The sequence below is a fragment of the Antrostomus carolinensis genome, unplaced genomic scaffold, assembly GCF_000700745.2.
Source record: "Antrostomus carolinensis isolate BGI_N321 unplaced genomic scaffold, ASM70074v2 scaffold37316, whole genome shotgun sequence".
In the NCBI taxonomy this organism is placed as follows: Eukaryota; Metazoa; Chordata; class Aves; order Caprimulgiformes; family Caprimulgidae; genus Antrostomus; species Antrostomus carolinensis.
Genome location: NW_010320605.1, coordinates 113,342 through 131,439, shown reverse-complemented (window position 1 = coordinate 131,439; position 18,098 = coordinate 113,342). Strand labels below are relative to the sequence as shown.

At 39.1% G+C, this 18,098-nt stretch overlaps 1 protein-coding gene across 1 annotated transcript in view; it reads right to left on the bottom strand.

The window, feature by feature from the left end:
- ADCY5 (adenylate cyclase 5) overlaps positions 1–18,098 on the bottom strand; it is a 215,103-nt gene that overhangs the window by 83,670 nt on the left and 113,335 nt on the right. The window contains exon 2 of the mRNA XM_010169632.2: positions 4,903–5,052. Coding sequence (XP_010167934.2) covers positions 4,903–5,052 — 150 coding nt within the window. The remainder of the gene's footprint in view (positions 1–4,902; positions 5,053–18,098) is intronic.

The window sequence follows — 18,098 nt, the reverse complement described above, 5'->3', positions numbered from 1 at the left end:
ATGACTTTCTGGTAATTTTCCTAAAAAACTCACACAAAAGCCAGTGCTTGCTATTATTCTAAATTTGGTGGCAATTTCATGCAGAAGCTATAGAACTTAAATCTACAGGCAAAATGTGCCCCAGGGATGCATTTGTGTGTTTCAGGAATTGCATCTGAGAAATTCTGCCCAGACCTTAATTTTATTCCCACTCACACCCCTCACAGTTCAGAAGAAGTTTTTGCTATGGCTGAAGAAGGTGGGAAGCATCTCCTTTGGGATCAGCTCCACTGTGGTTCAACCTGCAGGCAGTGCTCTGGAATAGCTGAAGAATCCCAAAAGCTTGGTCCGCTCTGGTCTTTATTATTTTTCTTTACCTGCAGTGAGCAGAGGGAAGAAAAGGGCCTTCCTTCCTGACATCACAGACACAATGTGGCATAAACAAAGATCCCTAACCTTAACTAACAGCTCACCAACTCTCAACAACACAGGGAACACTAGGGCTCAAACAGTCCTGACTCAGAGGGGTCAGCAATCCTGTACTAATTACTCATGCCACCAAACCACTTGCTTATACTCTACAGTTATAGACACATCCCTGGTTTTTAATTCCTAGTTTTAACTGAAAGTTTTCCATTTATTTCTTCCTTTAAGGAGAAGAGAGGAACTTTGGGGGAACCAGAGGAAGATTAATTCACTGGAAATGTGCTCAGCATGCACTGAGACATTTTATATTCTGTGGCACTGCCCAGTATTTCTTTTTTTTTTCCCCCTATTGTGCACCTGGAAGAGACTAATTCTTGCCTCTGGTCCCTGAAGAGGCAGTAATAACACGGAAAAAGATGTGTTGGAAGGACTTCTATCTCTGCCCAAAACAGCAGTAGTCCTGACAAGATACTTGTTTTAAAGTACTCTCACTGTCACTTGCATACTGCAGGTGCTAACAGTTACATATCTAATTTTTTTTTTTTTTTAAATATCATGAATCATGCATGTGTCCTCAGGCTTCTGTCAGCTGCTAGTGTACTCCTTGAGTGCAAAAGCACAACACATTTGTATGCTTACCAGAGAAACTGGTGTATACGCTGTTGTCATTTGCATCTTATAATAGGCACCCTTGAATGTGTGAAAGTTGCTATTTTACGCGTGATTTTACACATCCTCTAAATAACTCGGAGCTTAATGGGAAGTTCAGGGGCACCCACAAGTTTGGAACATTCCCTGTATGCGCACGAGTGTGAAGGGATGGGTTTTTTTTTTACTTGCTTGCAAAACAGGGACACATCCAGGGGACCGAGTTTCTCTTACTAGTACTCGGAGAGATTTTCACATACATTTCTGGGTAACTTTTCCTTGAGAAGCCCCACCTCTACTCTGCCTGACACCACAGGCACTTGCCAGAGTAAATCACCAATATTTTCAAGACACTTGAGAGAGATGTCCAGGAGATGAACTTACAGTGCTCTAAGCTACCACCAATCGGGAAGTAAGATAGACTTATCAAGGGAAACAAATGCGTGTAGCACAACATTCCTTCATGTAGCAACTAATTAGGAATTTGAGCCATGTTACAGAGTTGGGCACTACTTTACTCTGTTTGTTGGGAGCAACAAAATCACTAAAAATAAACTCTGAAGCTAAGAGGAGGAGGCTGTAATGAGTGCCTTTGTAAAGCGCAAGCCATGTTAAAAGACCTTCAAAACAACAAAATCCCTGTTTTATTTCAAATGGAGGACAGAAATTAAAGTCTCCACAAGAGTACAATTTTCATTTTGCTATAATGACTAGAAAGTACTCCAGCTCTCACTATAAAATCACTTATTATGCACCAGTGAGGTGACTGGCACTGCTGTTTTACAAGTATAACAAAGCACCTGATTAAAAAAGCAGCAGCAAATTCATATATAATTTTCACTTTAAAATAAGATGCAACTATAGTTCCACTGAACTATACATTAAACAAATGCATCCTAGGAACACTAGTCTCTGGTATAGGCACAGACGAAATAGTACAATACAGATCTGCTCGCTTTACATATGTACACATAGATATATGTATACGTGGGCACACATGTCCCTACGACAACTCTGTACTACATAGGAATTGTAACTATTTATGCCATACTCTCCCAGGATGACCTCAAAGCACTACAAATATTTAGTGTCTTATGACTATCCATTTGTCCTGAGGTTTAACAACACTTATTTTTCACCACAAGTTAAGTGATGCGGAGATGAAAAAGAGAAGGAGAGAACGACTTTTCAGAGACAAAAAACAGGTAGTATTGGAAGTAAAACTGTGCAGTCCTGGTAACCCATCTCTTACTCAAATCCCAAGTATTTGCTCATTACACATTGTGGAGAACATCTATTTTTTCACCAAGAGTATTTTATTTCGGGCAAACATCAGTGATTCCTGTTATGGCTCTGCCCTAGGTTATCTGAAATAATGAGATCACAAAAAGAAGTCTCTTTTCTGCTTTGGACATTCTGGATTTTTACTATCTTTCCTGCTAATTTTGGGTGCTGGTAGATGTTTAATAAAGGAAAACACACCTTCCTTTGCCAGAGATAATCTGCCTGCTGTGAACAGAGAACAGCACACAGGAGTACCATTAGGTCCCCAGAATCAGGCAATCAATGGTAACAGCGATGGGTTATGCAGTTGTCTTTCCCTCCACCCCTCTTTGGAGATGGCTCTCCCAGATGCAGGCTGAACTGCCCTTATTTGTGTCTGCTGTCACCTTGAAATTATCTCAATGCATTATGCATAGGGATGCATCTGAACTGAACCTGGAGATAAATGTCAGTGCAGGTTGTAGCATTAATGATCTTATGAGGAGTCCCCAGCTGCCAGGATGCGCAGTTACTGCTGGGTACTGGAGAGTACTTCTAAGTGACTGGCTTTGACACATGCTCTCCTGATGTCCTGGCTTTCTTCTGTATGGCATAGTACTTTCTGGGGAGGGGGATAAGTAAAGGGCTGTGCTGGTTTTGGCTGGGATAGAGTTAATTTCCTTCATAGCAGCTAGTATGTGGCTATATTTTGGATTTGTGCTGAAAACAGTGTTGATAGCACAGGGGTGATTTAGTTACTGCTGAGCAGTGCCAACACAGAGTCAAGGCCTTTTCTGCTCCTCACACCACCCCACCAGCGAGGAGGCTGGGGCTGCACAAGAAATTGGGAGGGGACACAGGTGGGATAGCTGACCCCAACCAACCAAAGGGATATTCCACACCATGTGATGTCACACTCAGCAGACAAAGCTGGGGGAAGAAGGAGGAAGTGGGAGGACGTTCACAGTGATGGCATTTCTCTTCCCAAATCACCGTTACACGTGACGGAGATGGCTGGAGATGGCTGAACACCTGCCTGCTGATGGGAAGTAGTGAATGAATTCCTTGCTTTGCTTTGCTTTTGTGAGTGGCTTTTGCTTTACCTATTAAACTGTCTTTATCTCAACCCACAAGTTTTCTCACTTTTACTCTTCTGATTCTCTCTCCCAAGCCACCAGAGGGGGAATGAGCAAGCAGCTGTGTAGTGCTTAGTTACTGGCTGGGGTTAAAGCATGACAAAAGTGCAAAGTTAGAGCATTTGTTAGGGCTTTTTTCTTTAACTGCTTCTGATACAGAAGGTCCTAAATCCAGAACAGCACAAGAATTTCAGCCATGCTGCTAAGGCAGTCTCTCAGCATGGAGGACAGAGCTGTCATCAGTAAGTAAAATGGGGTATTCTCTTGGCTCAATCCTTTCCTCCATTTCAAGGTGTGCAAGGAGGAGCGGCTGTTTGTTTCATCTTTCTGAGACTACATTTGTTACAAAGGAAAAAGGAGCCTTGAGCATGAATCTCGTTTTCATAAGTATACTATCAAAATAAAGCCTGTGTGCATGTTATTTCACAGTAAGGGTTAAACAGCAAGCATGTCAGCCAGAAATACTCATGAAACGCTGCCAAAAAACAAATCCATAGATGCAGATGGACTGAGACATGAGGGAAAGTTAAGCTGTGTTACCACAGAGATGCAAAGACACTCCAGTTGATTCATTCCCCTGACCTCTACCCCAAACCCACAACCAAGCTCTGAGACATCTCCTAAGGGAAGAGTGGAAGCCCTGTTTCATGATTCATTTCAAATTGGACTGGACAGATCACTATGAGATGTACTGCAGGGCAGAGAGGTGTGTTAGCAAGGAAATAGTCTAGCTGCCCCAAAAAGGTCTAATTCTGAGGACAAAAAAGATTCATTGCAAGAGAACCCACAAATTACAGGAGTGGATATGCTCAGTACCCTAGATGACTAGGCCATACACTGGCAGCAACAGGACTTTTTACAGCAAAAAATGATCAGAGTTGGTGATGAGTCTTTACTTTTCATACAACTACAATTCACTTGAGGCCTGTATGTATAGAGGTGTGCAAGTAGGTAGGAAACTTCAGGAAAGGCAAGCAGAGGACCCTCTTTGGAGGCATCAAGGCACAGTAAGTTCTATGGGCCAATTTTTACCTTTCACTTCTGAAGTCTGCCTTACAGCTGCCTGTTAGCAGTGGCTTTGCTGACAAACACACCACACTTTGACCTTACAAAGAGGGCCAGTCTAAAGCCTATGTGTTGCATCTGCATTCAACATATGACTTGAATGATGGGTGCAAAAGAATTATGCAGACTTTCTGCATATTGTGTAATTTTAATCCAAGGAGCATAGACCACAGGTTTTGTTCATGTCTGCAAAGAAGTCCATCAGGGTATCGGAGAAGAAATACTTTAAGAATCAACCTTTAAAAATCTTGCCTGCTACCATCAACCTATTCTTGCTTGGATTAGTCAAGAACTAAGAGGTCTGCAAATCCTACCCTACAGGAACAATTTGCATGCTAATTCTGCTTCAGCAACTTCACTTTTTATTTTTCACTGTTGCTCTTACCTGCTGCTGGTTTTCCCTTTGAGAATGCAGCCTGGCCTGTATGCATTCCCTGGTCTCCTGGAAAGCCTGTCTTTGGGACACCTCTGCTGGGTAGTGGGTACACACGCCTACAATGTTTGTACAGGAGAAGATGAGAATATTGGAGACCAGCTGCAACAAAAGGGAAAAAAAAGAGAAAAATACTTGGTTACTTTTTGGAAACCTGCCATCAGTAACAAAGTATCAGCCAGAATCCAGTCCCTTCCACGGCTCCTTAATCCAAGCCACACTTAAACCTCAAACTTGTAATTCCAGTGTATTTTACCTCTCTTGTCTTTAATATATAAAACTTCCATATATAGCCTCAAATATATGTTCTTAACATTGTGCATTACTTCACTGTTAAAAAATACAATTCCACTGGTAATTCTGTAATGTTGCTTTGGTTATCTAGTAACTTGGAACTACTGTGACAAAATCTATCTAAAAATGCATCATTGCTCTGTCAGCTAAAAGTCAGCTAAGATTCATGCAGACAGATCTGACAAAGGAACACAAATATTTACATGATTGTGTACCTTCATATCTGGCCTGAAAACGTATCACAGATACATTAAACCATTATTTTGAAACAGTGCATAAAATACTGAAAGGAAAATGTTGGTATTCAGAGGGTTTAAGAGCAACTGAATTTTTTTTTTAATCCAGTTCAATTTCAAAATTTTCATTACTAGATACAAACATTTTTTACATTTCTGTGAACATTACTACAGAAAGATTTGTTAAGTCTGAAGCATATGTGGACTGGACAAGCCCAAAGGAAAAGCTACATCACTCTTCTGCTTCCATGTAGATTATGTTTTGTAAGAAAGCAGTCACATAACTTCTGCTGAAAACTCGTGTTGTAATCTTTTATTTCTCAACTATTTTTTAATAAAAAGGAAACAAAATAATCCATGCCCATTGGTGGCATTTGGTTCATGCAAATGTTCAAAACCACTTCTGATGGTATCATGTAAACATTTCCCTTGACAGAGGTCAGTCACAGTATAAATTTTTGAGAGTTGCACAAGCTGTACTCGATCTCCCTTTGAGGACAGACGTATTTGAAATAGCTTACATCTCTTCTAGGGGGAAAGATTTTCAGACCTGCAAGATTCTTACAAATAGAAATCTTTGGTCTATTCCCTAATGGGTCAGAATATACCCTTCACCTTTATTACTTTTTTACTGCATAATAAAAAAAAAAAAAAAAGTGATTTCCAGACCAGCCCATTCCCTGAAAATACAAGGCCAGGCTCTGAAAGGCAGGAGGGGGGCAGGGCACCCCTCAAGCCCTGAGGCCACCGGAGGTGCTCAGGACTCCACAAACCAACTTGGTCCACAGATGCATTGGTTGCAACCCAAAGGCTGTGAATAACACTTCTACAAGTTCAGTATGGTTACTGTGGGCTCAGAGGGGTTAACGCTAAATAGCACCTTTTGCATGGCCAGATTACAGCAAGCTTCAAATCCTCTTTATTGGAGCTATTCAGTTGCACAGTAAGAAAAAAATTTGTCAAGGCATATAAAACAGCATATGCATGCATCATATATCTGAAATGGATAAACCTGAGAGCACAAAAGATTTTAAGGAAATAGGCAGGTTTTTTTTTCAATCTCAAGAACTTGAGACTCCATTTTACTTCTGGTCAATAACACAAACCCAAAACAAACTACCCAGAACAGTGACTCAACTCTTGCACCAAAAACAACATGTAGTTTACATGGCAGGCAACATATCAAGAGTTAACCGAGCAGAAAAGAGGAACACCTCACTCCTGAAAACAAGGTCTTTTGGGGTATATCTCAGTGCCAATAAAAAGTCCCCCGAGTTGAGTCCACTCACGAAGGTAGTGTTGTTGTGACGATGCCCTAAATAGCCAAGCTATACAATTTAAGGCATGCAATTCATATTATGCATCAATACCAACACTGTCAAAGAAGAGTACAAAAAACATAATCAGACTTGACACTATTGATAATATTTGTGGAACGCAAAGCAATTTAACTTTTTAGCACTCACTGACATCATTTTACGCAAACCCAAGGGACTTCGCAGTCTGATTTACAAGACCAACTCAGATGACCACGCTTCATCAAATAGGAAAAAAAACTGCATTGCAATGTAATTTTTAAGTAACAGGGGACAGACATCCCTACTTATTCTGTTAAGCAGAAGCTCATTTAATTCGCAGTACAGCATCTTTGTAGCACCCTGAAACATATGGGGAGAAATTACAGTGTAATGTTGAAAGTATCAAAGATCTCCAGAGATTTAAAACTGAAGTTCCTACTATTTGCAGCAACTTGTTATGTGAGCAAGAGCATTTTGTTCAATATCTGTTCACAATCATTTTCTTCACAGGTATTTAAAAATATATTAAAGCAAAAATAAAGGAAAAAAGCTTTCTATCTAATCTCATTAATTTCTTTTCACAGTCCTCTGTCTTAATAAAATAAATTTATATCCTGGTTGCCAATTGGTACTACTTGCTTATCATCTTCCTTGCCATTTTGCTATGGTAACCAGCTTCAGTCTCAGGAGGAAATAGATGATGTAGATATTAAAAAACTGATTCCCTAAGCTCCATGGCCTGAAAAGTAAAAACATATTATGGCAACTATTTCAGGCAATCTGTGCTTGAAGAGCTGTTCAAGGCAACGGGAAAATATAGTTGTGTATTTTGTAGTTGATTTCCTTCCCCTGTCTACCTAGAGATTTAGACTAAGAAGATTCCTACCCTTCTGATTATGGAAACTAAGAGTTTATAAAAGACTATTTCACTTACATATAACTCCTGGATAAGCTATTAAGCCTGCCTGCAGTGTTGCTATATTTGAGTATTTAATAAACTAATACGCTTACTCTTACAGCATCTGCATGTGGCAGAGAAATGCTGTTACCCTGATGTTACCGAGGCAGAGTTCTATACGGCAATTCAATACCTAAGGAAAATCTATGTAATATCAGAGGTTTTCAAAAACCACAGTGACTTCTTAGTTCCACTGTAATAATAGATCACTCAATCTCAGACAACAAAACAGGCCAGACAGTTTTAGTCACTTTGATTTCATCACACAAACAGAGCACTGCAATGCTTTTGTTGAATCTCTCGCAGGAAACTGTTTTCAATATTTTTTTTCCCCTTGGTGACTGAAGGAAAAAAAGAGAGAGATGGAAACAGTTTAGTTCCACGTGTTCCAGGAGTTATGAAAACCTGGTATTACAAAATCAAAATCAAGAGCTATATTTGGCCTGATACTATTGTTACAAAATTGATGCTTTGGGCATTTCAGGCCAGGCTGAGGAAGAACCGGGATGGTTCAGCGACCAGGGGAAAGCCTCCAGACCACCACAAGCAGAAAAAGTATGAGCTTGCATCAATATTGCCACGCTTCTCCCTGTCGTGTTTCTATTCTTCAAACACCAGATGCTATTTAATATGTAATTAAGAGACAACAACATGCTTAAGAGGGAGAGCGTCGAGATAAATTTTGTTAGTTCCCCGCCTCTGCCAGAGCAAACAAGGCTGGCTACTGACATGAGAAGCTGGGCCATACTCCTTGGAATATCACCACTGCTTACAAAAATCACAGCTTCTAGTTTTTGCCAAGTTACTTTGCTTTGGTCCACTTCTCTTGCAGAGGCTCGTGGTTATTTCTGTTCTGAGATCACAGCACTAGGCTATTCCCTGTTAGTTTCCAACACCACTAATCAGTATTTTGTTATTCTATTTATTTTTCATTTAAACCAAAATATTGTTTTGTTATTTTCATAAAGTCCCATTTCGAAAACAACGTTTTAAGCTTTTACTGTGAGGCAGTAAAACTGTCACAAAGAGAAATACATATATGGATATTAAAAAGTCATGCAAACAATCTAAAGCAAACAACAAACTACATACCCCTTTCTTTCCAGAGCGTGACACTGCTCTGCCTCTGCTTTCCAGCTCTCATAACACTCATCCAGTAGCAAAATTTTTGTTAAATCGATTATCAGTGCAACAGCTAAGTTAAAAGCAGGTGACAACTGAGTTTCTAGACCACATTTCATAGTGGTTGTATATTGAATTGACAAATTGGTTCAATTATTAATTGCAGGGGCAGACACTGAAATTAGCTTTACTTTTGAGAGGTCCTTTTTTTAACAGTGAAAAAAATATTATAAAATCTTTAATACTTATTTGAAACAATGTAAGAACAAAAATATGATGGACTACAAACGCTCTAGCCAAGATATATCTACAGCACTATGTGTGCAATCCTGAATTGGAAGTATAGATAAATTACAAAGATAAAAAGCACAAACATGAAAAAATGTTGTTGTTATAAAGTATAGCTGGTGCTGTTTTTTCAACACTTTCCCTGAACAGCAATTAACCCTATACTGCCTCTTTATATACTACTATCTAATAAAAAACTGGAGCAGCTACAAAGCCAAAGGCATAATGAAAATTAAAATGAAAGACAACATCAGCTGGCTTCAAGATCAAATTACTCATGTATTTGTGCTGTATATAAAACAACATCTTTCATTTCCCAGAGCTACAACTAGCAGAGTACTAAGATAGTGAAAACTCGTAGGTTATGCTACAAATATAATTAAACAGTTAAAGTCATATGGTCTTCTCCTAGTGTTTGGCCATTAAAGAACAGGATAAGTACTAGTGAAGAAATTAGGAGGAGTTTTTTATTTTAAATGTGACAAGTACTTTTACTGAGTCTTTGAAATAACTGCAACAAAAGATTACATCAATACACCAGAGTCTAAGAACAAATTTTCTGCAGTTGCCGTATGGTGCCTTCCTCTCTGTTCTGCTGCCTCCATGCAGCAACCGCTTACTTGGATCTCGAGCAGAACAGAAAACTGGTTACAGCCACTATCTTCCAAATTGTACCTTATGCACATGAGTAGTGCTACTGAAGCCAGCTCTGAAAATGTAAATGCTTCCCTAAGTCATAGTATAATTCAACAATCCCAAAGTAGCAGAATTTATTAGAGGATGATGCTCTAGATATGCAGTAAATCTCTTCAGTTGTTGTTAAGAACAAAAAAATTCTTTGCAGAAATACTTCTGAAACTCTTTTTGCATATTCCTTCTATTTGGAAAGCCTACAAGGAACAAAAGCTGTCCACTTTAATCTCTCAACTACATCCTATATTCAGCATAAAGTTACTCGCTGAGAGCGAGGCAGTGGTATTTTGGCTGAAAACACTAAAAGGACCCTTATGCCACTTGTGAATGTCTCTGTTCAAGAATCACAATCAATAAAAGCACTACGCTGAAGCTACCCACTCTGTGTATTTCAGTGACCATATCACCTTTCCAGCCCTGGTGTATGTTGATCTCTTAGATATGATGCTCTGTTCTCCCAGGGGAAAATCAAACAAGTATTTTGCCCCACATCAATTCATTCTTTCTTTAGAATAAAAAATTATTATCTAATTTATATTTTAAATATATAGTTGTGGGTAGAGACATAATATACTACACTCCTCATCCAGAGCAAAAAATTAAGATTTTTATATTTTCCAGTTCTTCCAGTTGTTTCAGAGGACAACAAAATGTTTGATGCTCCTTTCTTAATTTTAATGCCTCACACCTTATTCTACAACATTTTAATTCATTTACTGATTGTTGTAACTGCAAACCTTCCATGCATTCTTTCCCACTGATATTCTTACTGTCTTATTTCTTTTCAGCCTGGAGAAGAGAAGATTGAGAGGGGATCTTATCAATGTCTATAAATATCTGAAATGTGGGGGCCAAATGGATGGGGCCAGACTCTTTTTGGTGGTGGCTGGTGACAGGACAAGGGGCAATGGGCAAAAACTGGAACACCAGAAGTTCCATACAAACTTAAGGAAAAATTTCTTTACTGTGAGGGTGACGGAGCACTGGACAGGCTGTCCAGAGTGGTTTTGAATCATCTTGTCCAAAACCCATGCTTGAGCAGAGCCGCCTATAGATAATGTTATAGGGAACCTGCTTTGGCAGGGGGGTTGGATTAGATGATCTTCTGAGGTCTCTTCCAACCCCTATGATTCTGTGATGCTGTGATACAGGACACAGTACTTATGATTTGGGTTGGTTTGGGGTTTTTTTTTTTATAATTAAAACCCTTAAATCCTGATTTTATTAAAGAACAAAACATTACCAATTCAGATGTATTTTTAGTAAGCATCTCCAGAGGAAGCACTCCTACATCAAACTGTTAAATTCTACTTCCATGTCACTGTTTTATTAATTTTTCTGCTGGGATTTCTTTGATTACTGAGCAATAAAGTTAAGAGGAGAATATACTGTCCTGAACAAATCTTGGCATAACACCAGCTAAAAGAAGTATTTCTGTGTCTGAATTTTCCTGGAACTTTATCATGATCCCAGCAAAGCATCCTCTGCATGGTGGCACAGCCTGGTGGGGAGGAAGTGCTGCCCTTTGCTAGCAATAAAACAGCGGGGAAGGAGATTCCCGGGTCCTATCGTCCATCCTCTCTGAATCCCTGTGGCAACAAAGTTTCTGTGCATCTTCACACTTAATATACTTTCTGAGCTATGAATCAGCACTGGTTTTCATGCAAGGATCCTTGGTGGTGAACCAGATGAAGCAAGCTGATGACCCGTGGCAAAGTGGGTGCGACAGCCGCGTGGGAAGCTGCCACTCAAGGGGAAACATCCAGTGTCCCATAGATGCAAGAGCGAGATCCTGAAACAACTCAGGGGAAGGCTTCTTCTACTGAAACAGGGACATTTCCCCTTTCCTTTCCCCTGTTAACAATTCAACCCTTGCTTTATTATTTAAATGATCACCTCTTAAGTCTTTCCAACCAGGTGGTCTCCTTCAAATCCAGTGGCTTTTTATCATAAGAAATGCCACACCAGCCAGATGCCTCTCCTCACCATGTACAGAGCAGCACAGAGAGCTGAACACAAGCTGCAAGTTTGGCAGGTTTCAGATCTGCTGTGGCAGACTCCAGAGGGAACAACATGCTAGAAATGGAGGGGTGGGATTGCCACTATGCTCACAAGCAGTACTGCACAGTGGGTTAGTCGGGGCAGGTTTAACATTCCAGCTCATTTAACCTGACCCTAGTGAAAATGCATTTGTATCATGAATGAATTCATCCCCCTGGAAGTGCACTTATTTCTGATCCATAGAGGTATCTATGTGTCAAAGACTTCAGCAACCAAATACAACCTTACTGAAATAAAAGCTCTTCAAACAGGACTTCAAACATTAGGTACATCTCTTTGAGGTCACAAAAGTGGATGAAAGCTCCTAGTCTTTCTGTGTATGACTCACAGCTGTTGTTGGGTAAACATTTTCATACACAAGGTATGTCAAGATAATTTTGACAACTATACAAAATTGGCCCAGATGAATAATAGCTTAGGCAATTTAGGCAATGACTTTAGTTAAGAAAATTAAGCAAAACTCTGATATTCCAGCAAAATAAGTTGATCTGCAAAGGACTGTAAGCATATTTGAATTTAGGTTGTCTTCATGCCAGTCCCACCTGCCTATGTGCTCCCAAGGCAGGAGGAGGTGTTCAGATAAGAAGATACAATAGGTGTTAATTTAAAATGTGTTAATAGAAAACACTGTAATTTAACAGAAGCTGGATTAAGAAATCTGGTTATGCATTCAAGATTCTCCACAATGCCTCTGAAGCTAAAGGAAGCTGTAATCAATGAGAAGAAAGGTCAAGAAGCGTGCTTGATTCTTCTTTTATATCCTATTTCCTTCCCTATCCAGTGGAAGGGATGCGAGGGAAGGAAGCCAAATGCTTAGTTTTTCTATCAGGCCCTCTTAAAATGAGTCCACTACACTGAAACACAGAGGAAACTCCAGTTAATATATGCTAACTAACTCAACAAGCAAATACATATGCTGATTTGACCCATGATGGGAGTAGGAATTTTTTTACTTTGCTTTTCTGCAGGTTGTGTCTAGCAGCCAGTATTTACCTACGTGATCTCAGCAGAAGAGACTTCTGCAGCCATCCTGTGGAATCCCAGTTCTTCACAGTTATCTCCACGGCTGCCACTACCTGCCTTCTCCAGCCTCCTGGCAAGAGGTGCCTTGCCTTTCCCAACAGCCTACACACTGCCAGCAAACACACTTCAAAGAAGAGTACACTCCCAAGAGCTGTAGGTGCTTTCAATGGCTATGAGAAAAACTGTCTGTACTAAATAAGCAAAATCATGAAGATCAACGCCCCTCTGCTTCCCCCCCAACACAGTGCACTCTGGTCCTTAGTGTTTCTGGGAATATTTCTGGGAGTCCTGGACTCACACACAGTCAGTGCATGACCTCTTATCTTCCATAGTCATTTAAGCACAGGTATCACCTCGAGGTCACTGGGAAAACAAAAATATTTATCTAATTACATGAAAGCCTTACTTATCTGGGAAAAATTACTGTTCTTCGATTGCTCAGCAGGCAGAAATGAGTGCCCCAAATATGGTCTGTAAGATATAAAAATCATTATTTCCCAAGCATTTAGAATGTGTGTCTTTGGGAGGAGGTGAGTTAGGTTAGTTTTGTTTGCTTGTGTGGGAAGAAATGTAAAACTGGAGAAAGAATGGAATACAGATGGATTTTTTGGTTTTGATTTAAAGAAGACCTCCTTTCTTCTTCTGTGGCTGGATTTCAAATCAAGCTGGGGTAGCTTGCCCACAAACTATGCTCCTTCCTATTAACATCCCTATCCCAACATATATTTTTAATAAACAAAACTTACAAAGCACCATCAGCAAAGTTTGAACTCTTGAACTGAAGCAGTGGCTTGTACCAGATGAGGTGAAGGAACAGCATTTGTAGCAGACAGAGCAAAGATTGTGCACAGCCACTACTAATACACAAGTGAATCTATAAGGGATCTGGCTGTATCACATCTGAATACTCTCCATTAAACGCTGATATGCCAACTGTTTTGCCAGCTATTACAGTAAAAAAAGCTTACTTCTGAATGAGAGAGGCTGCATTGTCCGAGATTCGTTATCCCATCTTATGGCGTGGCTGCTTGAGCAGTTGAGCATTCTGATCTCTAAACAGATTTGGTTTCAACTACACAAAAACTATCAGGAGGCGAATTCCTAACCAAATTTTAACTGAGCACAACAGACAGCTTGAAGGCACATTCCTTGGCCTTCAGCTTCTTCATACTGAATTTCAAAGGTCTACAGTAATACAATAAAGATTTTATAGAGAAGCTCTAAAAGACTCTTCAGAACTGTTTATAAAGACAAGTGTAAGACAACCTAACGACAATGGTTACCACTGGCTCTGTTTATAATACAAATTACACAACACAATTTAGCCTGCCTTTATTTCATTATACACAATCCCTCTTCTCTCTGCCTTTGGAGCCTCGCTACTTCATTATTCATGTGTCCTTCATTCCATTTTCTTTATACAGTAACTCTCATTATCCACCTCCACCCTGGACTTTCTTCTTAACTCCCCAGTCCTGTCTTTCCCACAAATGCACACACAAACAGATGGCCTCAAAATTTCAGGATCAAACCAAATGAATATTTTTAAATTAGCCAAGATTAACCTCATTCTTTTCTGATAGCTTCAATAATTTGATTAGTCTCTGATACTGCATGAGCTTTTCACAGTGTATGTCACAGGGCACAGTTTCAATTGCTTTGTAGTATCTGAAGGAAAAAAAATTCAAGGCATACTTTTGAGCCATATGTATTGAAAACATTATCTAAGTCCCACACCACAAGACTGCATCATTAACTTCTGTAAGTATTATGAAATGGCAGGAAGCTGGATTCTTGAATCCAGATATACTATAGCCGGAGGTTATTTTTGCTAGGATCTTAAACCTGCTTCTTCTCACTGTCAAATGTCTTAAGATTAATATACTGAAAGTATTGGTATTACAATACTGTAAAAATTCAATGTTTAGCAGAAACAAACAAATCAACCTTACTTCACTGGAGATGCACAGTTTGGAAGAGCATTTGAATTCTGACAATTGAAATAAGCTGGGTCTGCTGAGAATTGTGCAGGATATAAAGGAAAAAAAATCAAAATTTCTGTAGCTAGTGGAAAATATTGAGTCTGTAATTGAGCGTGTACTTTTATTCTCCCAAAGATTGTTATCAGAGATTATGCAGCTGAATAGGTTTTCTGAGGTGAACTTAAAATAGACCTAATATCATACTAACCTCCCCAAGAGGATACTGTTCACCACAGAATTGGTCTTTGAAAAACAGTGAATTACAAGTATTTAAAGTAACCTAATCTGAGGAAGACAGAAAAAAATACAGAGTACTTATTTTCCGAATTTTTTGTAATATGACAACAAGAAGCAAAGGACCTAAGAGACCTCACAGACTATGTAGTTCATTTCACACTTGCTTCTTAAAAATTTGTCATAGCCAAAAATTGATATAACAATTCTGCCGAAGTTTAAAGGGCAATGAATAGCAGTACTTGCTTTTGTTATATTATATACAGTATTTCTCTTAATATATCCCAAAGAAACATTTACTTTTCCTGGAGTAGACAATATTGATCACAAACAACTTAGCTTGCAATCTAGCCTGCCATCATCGTCTGTGTCGCATTGCTGCTTAAATATGTAGTCATAGCACTAGATTTTTCATTTCCAAGAATACAGTATCTGTGCCCTTAGCCTTGCCTAGTAAGTCTTTCACAAATCAGCACTTGTATTATGTGGAGATGCATTAGTATACTTCAAAACAAAATAAGTTTATCAAAAATACTTCAAACATGGAAGATAACTGGACAAATAAATTACTTTAAGAGAAGAAACACAGCTGAGAGAGGTTTTGCTATCTCCCGAAAACCAGGTAGAGCCTTTATGTCTGGGAAATGAGAGCCACATAGAAAGAAATAATTTATCACAAGATAATAACAATAAATGGTACAAAGTGGTGTAAAATCTTTCAGTATGTGATCAGTTCCATGACTGTGGTTTGAAATCATAGATTGGTTCTTTGCCATGTTAGCATAATGTGATAGCATTTGTTGGTCTAAATCCAATAGGGAGCTCCTAAGCTCCTTTCCATAGGATAAAGATACTGGATTCAGTTCTCTATTCTTATCAGTTTAACTCTATCAACTTAAGACAGATAAAACTAGAGAAAATGATTAATTATATCTTTAAGATCTTATCTCATCAAACACTTCTTAGTGCTTTATGATAATCAGTCATAAGCAAATATGAGATATCCCTTCAAAGGCAAAGCAGGTGGTCCTTGACAGATAGCAGTGATAACTGATACATCACCTGGTGCACAGAAGGCCCAAACGCTCTAATACATGTCCTGCTGCAGAGCTGGTAAAATAACAGTAAGCAAAAGAAAAAGTGAAAGGATGGTGAAAATCTCAATTCCAGATATGCAATGCAAAGTCAGGAGAATACAGAAACAAAGCAGACTAGAACAAAAGACGTAAATGGGTCTTTCCCTTCATCCACTGAGGTCTCCAAGGCAGTCTATAAAACTAACGAACTGCTCCTCTGCGTACATCAAATACCTTTCCTAAACAAAGAGTAGAGAAGTTCTCAAAATGGTTCCACCAGAAAATAGTAATGTAACTCTTAAAAGACAAACCACAAAATACACCGACTCAGATGTATATTGTTTGCTTATGAATAAAAAAACCTCCAAAACCCCTCCATATTCTTTTTTAAGAAACTATTTCAGAAATTTGTAGCAGAAATCAACTGATAAAACCAACTATTTCAACAATCTGATGCTAAGCCATTGGCATTATGCTAGGCATCACAAAGGCAACACAGAGAGTACTGACCACAGCTAAGTTTGTCTAATAATTTTGTTATTACCAGAACCTGGGCAGAAAATTTTCATGTGGTTATCTATCAGTTTGTTTCTTGTGTTCATGTTTTACTGAAAAGATCACAAAGTCTACGTAGTTTTGGAAAACACAGACACACCAAAAAAAAAAAAAAAAAGAGAGAGAGAAGGGAGAATGTGGTAGAACCTCAGAAGAGGCAGAATCCAAACCCAATGGGACAGAAGAAGGAAATTCAGATGGAGAAGTAGAGATTAGAACAGAGGGTCAAGACTAGTAAATTATGGATAGAGAAGCACAAAGATGTGCATTTTTTTGGGAATGATTGCAAATTTCCTTCTTACAGAACCTGAAATCAAACCACTGTTTTTTCCCGCCTCAAAAATAACTTCTGCTCAGTAACAAACTAGGTGGACAGTCCCTTCACCTGGCACATCTGCAAAGAACGAAATGATCTCCTTTGCTACACCTTGCTGGCAAAGAATATAAGTATTAAACACCGTGTTTGTCCTGGGACAGCCTTAAACAAGGGAAGGCTGCAGAGGTCACCGAAATACTGAATAATGTTCATTAGCTCACAGGCAAGTTTTTATCAGTTTCAAACAAGGCACAGTCGGCAATGTGTCACACTTCCTAGCATGAGTGCCCAACTTCACAGATTCAATCTGCCCTTTCAATATCACTTTTACACCATAATATTGCTATATCTGATTGTCAGCACTGAACAGATTAGGAAGAACTATCTCACAAATGGCTGTTTAATTCAGAGCAAGCCATGCTTCTTTCAAAAAAACAAAAACAAGTTGAAAAATCAGCCACAAGTTTTATTGGACTTTCAATATGTATTGGATGCAAGTGAATATCCAGGACTTGGACTCTGTGGAGCATATTTACTTTCCCCATTGTTTCCTATCACTACAGATGGGTCAGATGCTAGCAACTAATCATTATTTAATACAATTATGCACACATCAGGTCTAAACAATACAAAATAAAATGCTAGAAGTTATCTATCAGAATTAAGGAAGGGAATTCGAGATTGAAAACAACAGAAACAGGAAAATAATGCTGGGTGACTCCCCATGCTTTTCATTAATTCAGAGACTGTGAGCAGGGTGATTCCTTGGGGGAAGGTAGAGAAAGTAAAGAGTACATTGTCCTAAGTCCACCATCCTATATACCATCATAAAATCTGCTAGAAGTGAAAGTCAGTGTAGTGGACACTGAATAGTAAAAGAAACTTGGTTGATCATGAAGTGCTTCTTTGCAAATAGGGCCTTCTCAGCTCTGCTCCTGCTTCACAATTTGAGTGCCTAACATCAGATGCTCCAGCATTGAAGGAACAAAAGATGTACCTGGCAGTAACAGTT